The sequence below is a fragment of the Mauremys reevesii genome, linkage group 5, assembly GCF_016161935.1.
Source record: "Mauremys reevesii isolate NIE-2019 linkage group 5, ASM1616193v1, whole genome shotgun sequence".
NCBI classification, from domain to species: Eukaryota; Metazoa; Chordata; order Testudines; family Geoemydidae; genus Mauremys; species Mauremys reevesii.
In genome coordinates this window covers 85,839,717-85,853,790 of record NC_052627.1, presented here as the reverse complement: position 1 = coordinate 85,853,790, position 14,074 = coordinate 85,839,717, and the positions used below count along the sequence as shown (strand labels likewise).

The window sequence follows — 14,074 nt, the reverse complement described above, 5'->3', positions numbered from 1 at the left end:
ATGTAGTGAATAGCCCTGTGCCTGAAGTGTGTTCTCTCTCGTTCCAGTTCCCTGAACTACATTAGCAGGTGATGTTATCTACTTCTTTAGAGTATTGCCACTAAAAAGGAAATACTAGTAGTTACTTTATTAATTAGATTTATAGTACCATAATATTACATCATGAAAATTGGAAATTATGACACAGTAATAAGATAAACACTTCCATTTTACTGCCTACAATCCATGCCAAAGTGTATTCACTAATTGATTAAATAAAACTTTTCAACTCACCTCTTAGCAGTAGGAAAAGCAAGATTTTATCTTGCTATATGCACTCTACCATTGTATCAATTCTTTGAGGTCCCAAAGAATACAACTTCTCATTATTTATCTTCCCTACCCACTTCGCAGTATTTTAGCAGGAACCCACATGTGCAACTATTGTCTGTCTTTCACTGGAAATAGAAGAATCTGGTATATTCTAGGAACTGACTGACTCACGAGATTTCCAGATCAGTTTTGCAGACTAATGTTAAGGTAGTTAGCCAGGCAAACTTCGGATAAGAGTTAAAGCTTAATGCTGAAACACTATGAATTCTTCCTTATACTTTCTTAAATCTGAACATGAGTTGCTTGGACTGAAAATATATTGTACTTGTATCCTTCTTGAGGTTGTAAGAGCGCAAGAATGAAAACTCAGGTTTACTCAGTCAGCCACAATAACCAGATATACTCTTAACAGCTTTTTTTTAGGTTTTACTTCCTAATGACTAGGCAATAGCTGTGTCTAGATCTAAGCTTGACCATTCTTTAAGAGGTGATCATACCTTGAGCAATTTTGCTGTTACATTTTTGGTATCTGGTTTTTCAGTACATACAACCTATGAAGTAGTTCTGAAAAAATTTAAGAAACCATTGTAAAGACAATCCAACTATGGGGAAAGTAAGTTCCATCATTTCCCCTGATGAGTGCTGCATATTGGGTTATGATATTTAACTTAAAATACATCTAAAAAGGGAACAGATTTGTGCAGTTTCTGCACAATGGTGAGAGTGACATGTCAGTACATAAAAAATTCCATATAAATATTTGCTTCCAGAAATACAGTAAACTTGAGGGTAAAAAAAAGAAAGCCCTTAAATTCTTTAATTAGTGTAATGCCAGAATTCAATTAACTTTATTTACATCTGTGATATCATTTCATTCAAAATTTTCAAATGACTCCATAAAGACTTTTTAAAAGATTTTTGTATAATATAACCTCAGAACTCTATGTTCCTAAACTGACCTTTATAAAATGGTAACTCAAAGTAAAAGGATATGGAAAAGAGATCAGTATGAGTGGAATATAGTAAATAAGAAATGTGTTTTCAGCTTTCTATTTGTAATTCAAACTCAAGGTTTTAATATATTAAATGTTTCAATCTGTGACATAACTGAGTCTACATACCTCTGTTTCCTTGTATGTCTTCAAAGCTATCCCTCTCTCTCGATTGACAAAAATTCCATTCACATGTTAATGTACTACATCTCAGCTGATAGCACAGGCATGGGAGAGAAAGATAAATGATGCATCTTAGTACCTTTTTCCTCTGAAATTACATTAGTCTTCTGGGACATTAGATAGGATGAAGCTGCAGATTCTAAGATCATTATGTTGCTTATTACCCTCTGTATTTATCTTCAATGCTACTAAAGCTTTATAGAAAATCTAATTTCTCCAAGGCTGCATTAGCATCCAAACTACCAATTTTTTTTTTGGAGGCCAGGCTACACTCCAACTTCCAGATAATGCATGAAAGGATGTAATATCAATCACAGGGAGATTTAGAAAGCCTAACAGTTGGGTGTATTTAGCACAGAATTCAACCAGAAGCTATATATCTGGATCGTTCTGGGACCCTCATTCTTAAATTTGGTTCATGTTTTATTTAAGAGGGAGATGAAGTTGACCTGTTGGTCAATAAAGTCAAGGTTGTGCTAATACTCAATCTGCTCTCATTCTGTTATCACTTAAGAAATGTTTTGTAGCTCACCTATGTAAGTGTAATTAATTTTAGTAATGTTCTTTTTATGGGACATGCTGCTGGCCATAACTTAAGGTAGAAAAGAAACTTCAGCTCATTTATATGCTCAAACTCTGTTCTAACCTAAAAACCCACACAAACCAAAAAAACAGAGCTCAGAAAATTGTCACTGAAGTGCAGATATGTTCACATTAAACAGCTAACTCACAAACTTAGGAACCTACATATTTTGTTTTTTTCTGCCTATGCAAGACACTTCAGCTGGAGAAGTGTACTTTCTCCCCCTTATGAATGAAAGGAATAAAGTGATGCAGACCAATGTGGGCAGCATTTCAATAGAAGTGCATTTGAAATTTACTCAACTACAAGAAAAGAAATTCCATATTTGAACTGTATACCTTGATAATGCCTGTCCTTGTGCAGAGTGTTTTCTTTCTGCTAGATCAGCCTATAGAAGCTAGAAATATTTCAATTCCAGATTTCTCATAAGAGTGCCTCCATAGTCTGTTCCTGATTCCGATATATCTGACCAGCACTGGCCTTGAGATTTGCTGCTGCTGGTAATACTCAAGCGATGAATTAAAACCTTGTGTGCCAGAAAGAGGCATTTTAAGTTTGAATCCCAAACAAGAGGTCACTAAATACTATCAAATAGGCATAGGAGCCTTTGAAGGAGAGCCCAAAGATATACAGCTGTGAGCTAGAATTCCATTTTAATACTGTGCATGCAAAGGAAATAATCTCAATGTAATAAATGAGTGTAGAAGACATAGCTGAATGGTATTCAGAAAAGACGTGACTTAGTTTTCTTATGAGTGACTCTTACGGAGTTTAATGAAAATGATTTTTTATACAATATATACATATATTTTGGTTCTTCTTCAGACTCTAGATTGCTGCCATGTTCACAAAATTCTTGTGAATTAGAGGCATGATTTTTACAAAAACCATGTCAGTTTTGTCTTTATCATATCACATGTTCATCTTTTCCCTGATTATGTTTTAATACTGTTTCAACCCATTTTTTGATACTAAAGTAAGGCTCACTGGTCTGTAATTCTAAAGATTGCTCCTAATGCCTTTGTGTCTACACTGAAAATGAAGGTATAATTGTAACATAGGTAGGTATACCTGTGCTAGTTTTAATCTAGCAAGCACAGGTAACAATAGTAGCAACCTGAGTACATTCCCAAGTGAGCTAGTCGTCAGGTGGCTAGCCTGTGCTGAAAACCATGCCACCACATCTTCACCATTATTGTGACCCGCACTATCTAGATTAAGGCTAGCACAGACAGATCTACAATTACACTTTCACTTGCAGTGTTGACATTCCCCTACACACTTAGGCACAACATGTGCTACCCTCTGATCTTTTGGTGTCAGCCAATTTTAATGAGACTACCTAGCTTTGTTAGTAGCTCAGCCAGTTCACGCTTAAGTTCTTCAGAACTCTGATATGTACTGTCTGATCTGTTACACCAGATGACCTTTAATTTATTATTTTGTTCTACCTCCTTTTTTACCAACTCATCTTCATTGCCTGGAAAGAGTATAACCAATAAACACATCTCCCCAATATCCTCCATGGGGAATAATGATGAAAAGCCCTCATTTAGCTGTCTTTACTCCATGGTAGTCCAGGGGACCAAGGGATCTTTGGATGTTTCTCTACTGCAGAAACACCTAATATTATTTCTTTGGCTATTTGCTCTCAAAACATCTTAGCCCTTCCATTTTCCATCTTACCTTTTATATGCCAAAGTTTACAATCTTTCACTATTAAATCCACTACAGTTGCATTTCCATGCTATAAACGTTAGCTGTGTAGACCCCATAGGATATTTTGGGAACAGTATAACATTACTGAACCACCTACGCATGAACCTATTCTGTCGAGAAGTAATACAGCATCCATTTTTTTAAATCATGCAATCATGTTTCAGTAATGCCTATTATGTCAAGGTCCTCTTTCATTGCCAGGATTTCTAGTTCATCTCAGTTTTCTTTTAAAACACTTGCACTGAAACAGACACGTATAGTTTTTATCTTCATCCAGGAGCCTAGTTTTATTTAATATACTTTATTCTGACACCCTGTATTTTCCATCATTTAGCAATATGATCTCAACCTTCAGTTCTGCTGTAGTTTGTTCTGTTCTTTACTAGACACAGAGATACCTCTGTATTATTGCTTTCCTTTACAGATAGTGTCCAAATTGAATGCTTCTCAACATCTATGTTTTTTTCCCCAAGCTCCCGATTTAAATAATCCCACCAAGTCTCATTAGTTTTGACAGCAACCTGTTTCCACTTTGATTATACTCAGCCTTCAAATACCAAGAACACTCAACTGAAGAGTTCACAAACAATATTAAAATTGGTACTTGTATTAAAAAAACCTGAACAATTGTGTCCAATTCTGATCTATACCCTGGTGTAAACCAGAAATAACTTAAGTCAGTGGACTTGCATTGGTGTAGAATCGCTGTGAGATAGAATCTGACCCCAAATATTAGCTGCTCAAGTTACTGTATATGCACAAAATATAATGGACTGAGGATCTCCAAAGGATTATGGTTGATTCAATAAAATAACTAGGGTGGAAAAAGGTGTAGAAATTAAATGACATTTCAAGTAAAAAATTAAAACATGATAGAAGAAAAATAGACTAAAGTTGTGCATTTATCAGTCAGAAAGTGACTTAATGGTCTTCATTAGAGGAAAATGTGCAAAGATAGTCATGGAATGAAATAGATTTCACTAATTAGTCAAATCATCAGTGGTTTAAATCCTATTAAAATTTGGAAATTATTAGCTAGGAGTATGCAACACACAAATGCAAAAGCTTAATAGTGATAGCAGTAAACAGATTGGTGTCTTGGATACCTTACAGTTGATTTTTAGATCTTGAGAGAAAAAGAAAAATCAATACTTGGGCTTTAACTCTGTAAAACGGAAAGATTTCCTTACAACAAAGCATGCAGTGGTTCAGAAGTACAGAGAAAAGGCTCACATTCCATTGGTGTTCAATACATCAATATAAGCTACTGTAGCAAAGAAAAATATAGTATATAATGTACATGATTCAAAAGAGGGTTTTACTTGAATTCTCATCATTGTTTCCTTATCTCACTAGGTGTAATACACATCCACTGGACAAACAAAGATTTGGATATAATTGGGTGCAAGTGAGAATATGAAAAATCTCACAGCACTTGCAAACTACAGAATCATGACCTGAAACTGAAATTTCTACAGTAGTACAAAGAGCTGAAATCTTTCAAGTTCTTAAAGCTGTAGATAACATTGTCAACTTTGTCATTTTGATTGTAAAAGAAAGCACACCACAGAAGGACAATGCAAAATATGAGAGAATCAAAATACTAAAGGGTATACCAGTAATTTAGCAAGATGAGAAGTGAAAAGGAATGACAAAGGATACGAAAACTTACTGACTCCAAAGACCCAGTTTGTTCATTTCAACAGGAGTGTTGCCTAATTAGGGAGAATATATAAAACTCTTGTATTTAACAAGAAAGCGAAAGCAAAACAAAAATAAATTGAGTCTAACACCTTTCTAGCCACACGTTCATGCTTTTCCAGAGCCATTTAAAATGGTCACTAAATTCCTATTGCGCTTAGAAAAACACATTATATCCATGAAGCAGAAGTACCTCTTTAGATAACATACATATTAATACACAAGTAGAAAAAAGAGGGGAAGGGAGAGATCAGTAATGATATAAAATAATAAAAAGGTATGGCTAAAAAAGATAATTTTTAAAAGTAAAATTGAACAAGGACTTGGTTTAGCTGAAAATTGGCCACCATGTTCAACATGAAATACAGCAATGAAATATAGTATAGCAAAAATGGGAAATCAAGAAAAATAAATGACTTGTATATGTGGCACAGTACTGTAGGAAACTCTTTAGATATTCAAACAATCTGAGTCAGTGTGAACCAAAGAATACAGAGTAGCCACCAGCAAGGTTACACCTATCAGGACCCTTGTCAAACCTTAGTCTCAAGCCCAGGTCAGCTGGGTACTTGGGAAGCAGCCTTGGCCATCACACCACATCAGCTCATCCTATTACAAGGCAATTCACAGACAGGTAGGCCAGGTTCCAGTGTTCCATGACCTGCTCCCTGATTGGCTGGTCACCACATTAACTTCCTGCTTCCTTTCTGGCCTCCTATGAACAACAAGCTATTGCCTGCCAGGTGCTGCTTGGACCCTGCCTTGCTGCCTCCCTTGACCCCATTAGCTGCTTTGCTCTATCTTCCACTTGAATTAGAGCTCCTGGTTATCAGACCTCATGTGTGAGCTTGACCACTGGTCTGGACTGCCCTTTGACTTGCCTGACGACTAGATATAGCAACCCCACATTTCAAAATCAGTAGCTAGGAAAAAATAGCATGTCTCAGGGCTGGTCTCCAAGCTGGGGTGTAAATCCACCCAACACTAGCCTGCCATGCATTAAGTGAATTATACTGTTGTGCACTAAAAAGTTCCCTAACATGATTTAATCTATTTCCTTTTCAAAGCAGCAGAGATTAAACTGCACTATGACACTTTGTTCACAGCAGCAGTGACCATGTGGACACATGGGGTGTAAATCTATCCCATGCTAGTCACCCATCTTGCTGAGAATGAAGTGTTTGTGTAGACAAGCCTTAATTCAGTGCCATATTTGGAGAATAAAATTCTCAAATTTGGCCAGTAAAAATTTCATTTAGCGAAAAGAAACAATAGTGCCTATACTCCTGAATATTGGTACCAAACAATTTCTCTTTATTAACTCAGTTGGGGCCAACCCTAGAGTTTTGCTATGTGAACAGCTAGCGGCACAGGACCTATTCTGTCACCACCAAGTGAAGGCACAACATGACCTCCCCAAATGATCTACAAATAAATTTAATTTCATAAGGATATAACATCTTTGGAATGGGAGTTATACCAAAGAAAGCCACCACACTAGCATATAACTTCAAAAAGGAGAACTACACAAAAATGAGGAAGCTAGTTAAATGGAAATTAAATGAAACAGTCATGGAGTGAAATGCCTGCAAGTTGCATGGATTTAAAAAAAAAATGCATACCCCAATAATAAATAAAAATAACAGTGAGAGGACCAAAAATGCCATCATGGCTAAACACAGTAAAAGAGGTGATAAGATACAAAAAAAATCCTTTAAAAACTGGAAGGTAAATACCACTGAGGAAAATAGAAAGGAGCATAAACTCTGGCAAGTATAATTAGGCAGACCAAAAAAAAAATTTAAGAACAAGCAACACACAAAAACACAGCGAAATAGGTTTTAAGTACATCAGGAATATCAAGCCCATGAAACAATCAGTGGGGCCACTGGATGATGAAGGTGCTAAAGGAGCACTCAAGAAAGATAAGACCATTGAAGAGAAACTAAATGCATTCTTCGCATCGGTCTTCACTGCAAACGATGAGGGGTGAGATCTCCACTCCTGAGCCATTCTTTTTATGAGAGATGGAGTTCTCAGTAGATGAAGTTTTGAAAGAAATTGATAAATAAAACAGTAATAAGTCAAAAGGAGCAGATTGTATTTACCACTAGTTCTGAAGAAATGCACATGAAATTACAGAACTAATGGTGGTATGTAACCTATTGCTTGAATCACCCTGTGTACCAGATAACTGGAGGATAGCTAATATGGTTCCTTTTTTTTAAAAAAAAAAAAAGCTCTAGATCTGATCCTGGCAACATCAGGCCAATAAGCCTAACTTCAGTAACCAGGCAAACGGGTTGAAACTATAGTAAAGAATAGACTTAGACACATACATGAACACTATGTTGTGGAAGAGTCAACAACTTTTGTAAATGGAAATCATGTCTTCATTAACTAGAATTCTTGAGGATGTCAACAAATACGTGGAAAAAAGTGATCCAGTGGATATAGTCAAAGAGTCCAGGTCACAAGGTCCCTCACCAAAAGCTATAAGCCAAGTAGGCAGTCATGGAAAAAGAGGGAAGATCCCCTCATGAATCAGTAACTGGTTCAAAGATCGGAAACAAGGGATAGAAATAAATAGCCACTTTTCACAGTGGAGAGAGCTAAATAGTGGGGTCCCCCAAGGATCTGAATTGGGACCACTGTTGTTCAACATATTCATAAATGATCTGTTAAATGGGGTAAATAATGAGGTGGGCAAAGTTAGCAGACAATAGAAAGTTCCTCAAGATACACCTCTACCCTGATATAACGCAGTTGTGGGGAGCCAAAAATCCCTACCGTGTTATAGGTGAAACGCTGTTATATCGGGGTAGCAGCAGCAGGGCTCCAGCAGTGATTTTAAGGGACTTGGCTCGCTGCAGCAGCCAGAGCCCTGCTGCTACCACGCTATATGTGAACCCGTGTTATATCAAGTCCAAAGCAGACTGAAGAGTTAAAAAGGATCTCACAAAACATGGTGATTGGACAACAAAATGACAGATAAAATTCAGTGTTGATAAATGCAAAGTAATGTACATTGGAAAACATCATCCCAATTATGCATACAAAATGAGGGCTGATACTGGGAATACAGGTCCTACCTCAGAGACTGAAGGTGTATAGCCACCCACAGAGCAGGTGTCTTATCCATGGTATCACCAGAGAGCATCCAGGTCCTGGAAAGGATGCCTAGGAGACTATTGTTTACAATATTCCCCATACCTATAGTGCAGGTTCCTTGATCATTTAACCTTTTCAGTTTTCCTCCTAGTTTACAGATGTTTAATAAATTTTATGTGGTTTAAATTCACTAGTAGTGATCTGAGTCAGAGAAGTGGCCAGTGAGGAGAGACTACTCCTGAGTGGGAATACCCTAGCCTCCGTCCTGAAAGACCAATGATGAGACTGGGGGATTAAGCCTCCCAGGGATCCCGGGCCCAGCCTTATTAGGGTTACAAACATTTGAGAGAGAAAGAAGAGTCCTCAAGATCAGACAGGGATTCATTCTTTTGCCCTCTGCGTTCACTGGGGTAGTATAGAAGCCAGGAAAATTCTCCATGATACCAGGACCATTCTGCAGCTCACCCAGAGGTGCTGTCATAGCTTTGGAAGCTGAGGTGTATATTAGCACTCTTCTTCACAAAAGGGATCTGCAAGTTTACTTTTCTTTGCTATAGTGACAATGTAAATATTTGTAATGATGTAAAGTTTAAATTTAGATATTTGTTATATACCAGTGGTTTCATATTTATAAACCTCTAAGTTTTGCTACAATAGTTATTTCTACTCATTAGTTCTTTATATTTCTATTAAATGGTGAATATAACTGAATCTATGTTATATGATAGAAAAGTGGATTCTGGAGTGACCTCAGAAATAGTTCTTTGGCAAGCCCCATTACCACACTGTACCCAACTTCTCCTGAAGGTAACAGAGAATGTGGTTCCTGCATTCATGAGCTTTCCCCAGTGGTCAACAGTTCTAGATTTTTCCATGAAAAGTGTGTTCCACTGAAAATGGAGGTGTGACCAGTTGGGTCACAGAAACCGCCTTGGGACTGCCACCTGATGTGCTGAGACTACCGAGCCTGTTTTCCCTGGCAGCTCATGACTTCAGTACCTTGTCTTGTTGAGCCAGACATGCTAGCCTGCTGCAAACAGACCCAGGTCTGAACCACATCCTCCAAAAGCTGCAAATGTAACTTAAAACAGCTTAGAAAGCGCTCCTGTCTCTAGCACCCAGATACCCAATTCCCAATGGGATCCAAACCCCCAAATGAATCCCTTTTACGCCGTATAAAGCTTATACAGGATAAACTCAAATTGTTCATCCTCTATAACACTGATAGAAAGGTATGCATAGCTCTTTGCTCCCCCAGGTATTCATTACTTGCTCTGGGTCAATTAATATGCAAAAAGTATAAGTAGGATTTAAGTTGTTCCAAATAACAGACAAAGTAAATTACCAAGCAAAATAAAACAAAAAGCATACAGGTCTAAAGACTAATACAGTAGGAAACTAAATGCAGGTAAATCTCACCCTCAGAGATGTTCCAATAAGCTTCTTTGGCAGACTAGACTCCTTCCTACTCCTCCTGTTCCATCCAGATCAATAAGTACTAGAAATGCAACAGTATCAGCACTCCTGTGCTAGAAGGTTGGCAAAAATACAGTACTATTCTAAAAATCAAGTAAGGCAATGTTCCCAGCTCAGTTCCATTCTGCAACACCTGAATCCTCCTCCTTTCCTGCTATTTGTACCTCACTCTGACAATCATTGCTTTGCCAAATAGATTAGTTTATTATGTAAAAATTGAAAGTATTATAATAGGAGATATCTATCTCCTAGAACTGGAAGGGGCCTTGAAAGATCAAGGAGTCCACCCCCCTGCCTTCAGGACCAAGTACTGATTTTTTTGCCCCAGGTCCCTAAGTAGCCCCCTCAAGGATTGAACTCACAACTCTGGCTTTAGCAGGCCAATGTTCAAACCACTGAGCTATCCCTCCACCCTATTAACAGGTAGCAAATTAGATGTAATCAAAAGGAAGTGTCTACTGCAACAATTAAGCAATTCTAGCTTACCATGATTTGTTTCAATTCAACTACTTCTCAGCTGATATTGGGACATTAGGTGAGAATTTATCTACAAACAGATCATTTCTGGAAATCACCTACACGCCCATTCTATATGGATGTTTTGTTTTTGTTTCATTTAAATGGAAAGGAATGCTGCAATGTCTGACCTATTTCATTTTTAAGTACTACTTTCCTTCCATACGGTATATAATAATTTACACTTGCATTGCACCATCTATCTGAAGATTATGGGAAATATCTGTAGGCCTTACTGGAGCCATATACATGGCTAACAGCCTAAGCCAAAGGCCTTGTTGGAACATCTACGCATCAGCTAATCAAGCAAATTCCCGATAGAAGAGGATGGTACAACAGGGCCAGCTCTAGGCACTAGCGTTCCAAGTATGTTCTTGGGGCAGCCTTTTTCAAGGGGCAGCATACCAGCTCTTTGAAGGTTCCTTTCTGACCTTTTTTTGGGTTGCTTGGGGCGGCAAAAAACCTGGAGCTAGCCCTGTACAAGAACATTCAGACTTCTTAAGTAACTGTGTAAATACAGTCCAAAAAGTGTGGTACAAGAACACACCAACCCCTTGTAAAGATAAGGATTAGATGACAATGATAATGGATGAGAACGTTTTGTTCGAACTAGAGGGTACAATACATAACTTGTTTGTAGCAATGTGTAAAAAGAGTAGCCATAGGAGGGGCATGTTTGCTTGGCCTAGGGGACAGCTTTCTGTTATATTAATGGAGTTGGCACCTTGTTGTGGGCATACAAGGTTTAGTGTACTGTTACCGTTGAAACAGGGTACTAGGACCGCACTTTGACAATAAACCTGCTTGAGCGCCTTTACCAAACTGAGCCATTCTCTTGCTTCATGAGTGACATCGAGGTCTACTGAATTGGCAAGCTGCACTGTCTGCTGGTGCAGCTAACCCCTGTGTTCCACCAACCACATAAGAGCAAAACAGACACTAAGCAGTATAATCCTTACTTTATAGGTGAAGAATCTCATGTAGAAACTTAGCCAATGTTACACAGAAAGCCTGAGGCACAAGCAGGTCTCTTGATCTTCAGCCCTTTGTCTTAATGATAAAACCACCTATATTGGTTTTCTTGATCCCTGTCCTTAGTGTTAAGGTCACTCATGAATCAGACAGAAATAGTTCAATAACTATTAAAATATGTTTCCATGGATATAGCCTCATTTCTACTCTGTTCAGTTTCTGACTGCTCTCTCTCTTTTGGTACATAACTGCAGAATTTATTTTAAAAAAAGCTTTTTAAAATCCTCAAGCCCAAAATGGAGCACACATTCAACTTTCAGAAAAAGAAAAGATCCCAGGAGATTTTTTTTGCAGTTACATAATAAAAAAAAGGAGAAGTAGAAGAACTTAAATATACATAACTTTTCAACCTCTGCCTGAGGGAAGCACAGCACACCAGGGATGCAACAACTACCAGGAAACTGTTACACCAAAGAAACCTTAAAAGCTATAGGAAGAGAAGACTTTTATCTAGCAATATGTTTCTTACACATTCTCTCTTCTGGAGACTGATTTGGAGGTACAAACAACACTAAGAAACAATCAACATTTTGAAGAGTCTCTATTCTGAACCATCTTCAGGCTCTGAAGAAGAGAATGGGAAAGATGAACAAGTACTGTGTTTAATATTTGTGTACCATGAAAAGATTGACACAACAGGATCAGCAATCATGAAAGCAGATGCAGATCAGAAAGCCAGAGCAAAGTAAATATAGAGAAATTTACTGTATGAAACAGTGTCTAAATGCATTGTTACACTGATAGCCTGTCACAAAGGAGCATGACAAGGTTATTTTGTCAAGGCTGAGTTCTACTAAAGGATATCTAATAGAAACAATATTAATGACAAATACAGAGATATCTTAAAAATAAAATAAACTGCCCTAGATTAGTTAGTGGCATGCCACTTTTGCCAAGAACAGTCGTATCAACATGCAAAGTTGGTTGAAGATCTCAATAAAGTAATGTGGGATTTTAAATAAACATTCTGAATATTACTTACCTGCAATCAAATTGCCTTGATGAAGTCTTTGAAAATGGAGGAAATTAAGATCAAGTGACCAAATGAATGAATTAGGCACAAAGTAGACTGAGCTAACAGGTTATGTTCAAATCCAGGTTAGATTTAGGCTAAGACTTAGTCTTTGGACTGAATGTCAAACCAGGGTTAAAATTTGAACTTTGCTTATTAGCGTTTGTTTAAATTTCAAACACCCCTGCAAAAATCTAGGTATATTACATACAACCAAAACACAAACCTTAATCAAATATAAATACCTCTCATAAAACCTGATCTGCCTGACAGCCTCCACCTAACTTTTTCTACAATGCCCAAAAAAGCCTGAGAGAAAAGGCCAGTTTGGCTGTAATTCTTGAAGGTTACCAAATCTGGCTCTATTTTGTCCCATTTCAGATCCTTATCACACTGGTATCTGAGCACCACATTAAGGTGAGAAGTTCTACAAAATTTTGAACAAATGGAAGAAATCTAGCAATATTTCAGCCACTTTGGATCATATGAGTGCAACCACTAGTAAAGAAGCCCCTGCAATGTGTTTGGGTTGTAGATTCTTGCAGGAGCACACATCTATTCTGGTTTAGTTTGTAGAGAATTCCCAGAGGAAAAAAAAATCTACATTAAGATGGAGTTAATGTTGAGAGATTATATGTGTAATTTAAGGTAAAACAAACCCAACACATTATCACAAGGCTGTAATTATCTCCAAATTAAGCATTGCAAATCCAGGAAATTCAAAGCTAGGTTCAATTAAAAAAAAAAAAGATATCCAGACATGTTAAAGCATGGAAAATGAAAAGTTAGGGTACCCAAACCACACTAGTGATACTGTAATAGGACCCTCTAGCTCCTACCTCTGCTCTGGTCCATAGACAGCTCAGAGACCCTTGTTCTGGTAAAACACCGCATGGCATGGCATGGCATGGCATGGCATGGCATGCTCCTCCACCCAGCTCTGTTCCAACAGTCCTACAACACAGAGAAGGGCAGTCTCCCTCCTACATCTACTGCCTCTTGTGCCTATTTCTAGCCTCTGCCTAATGGCTTAATTAGCCTTCCAGCTCTCCTCCACTCACAAATTAGGCACAGCTCTGTTTAATCAGCTTTTCTGTATTGTTTGATTGGAGCTGCTGTGAGGAGAGGTCTGGCTCAGGTGTTCCTGCCTAGCACTCTGTCACAGACACCATGCAATTCTGAATAATGCATAATAGCGTTTGTAGCCTCAGATTAAATAATGTTGATCTTTTAATACACATTAAATGTATTCCTTTTCCCCCTTCATAGTTTCCTTCCAATCTCCATGTGTCACTTTTTATTTTTTTATAAAAAAATTATAGATTGAGTACAGCTCAGGAAATATCGCACTGCCTGCAGTGTGCAGGCAAGAGGAATGCACTTGCCTGTACAGCTTTTACACCAATCTCCCTTCTTACCCAGCACCATGCTACTTCA

At 37.8% G+C, this 14,074-nt stretch overlaps 1 protein-coding gene across 5 annotated transcripts in view; it reads right to left on the bottom strand.

Annotated features, from left to right (window-relative positions):
* The window catches only part of SGCZ (sarcoglycan zeta), a 491,213-nt gene extending 477,661 nt beyond the window's left edge, over positions 1 to 13,552 (bottom strand). For 2 of the 5 annotated variants that reach the window (XM_039542313.1, XM_039542316.1), the window contains exon 1: positions 13,477 to 13,546. In XM_039542313.1, the coding sequence (XP_039398247.1) occupies positions 13,477 to 13,536 (60 nt within the window). In that variant the 5' untranslated portion in view covers positions 13,537 to 13,546. Of the gene's footprint in view, positions 1 to 1,433; positions 1,454 to 13,476 lie in introns of those variants that run through there. The other 3 variants (XM_039542317.1, XM_039542314.1, XM_039542315.1) reach the window with 3 other exon arrangements.
* Positions 13,553 to 14,074: the final 522 nt, after the last annotated feature.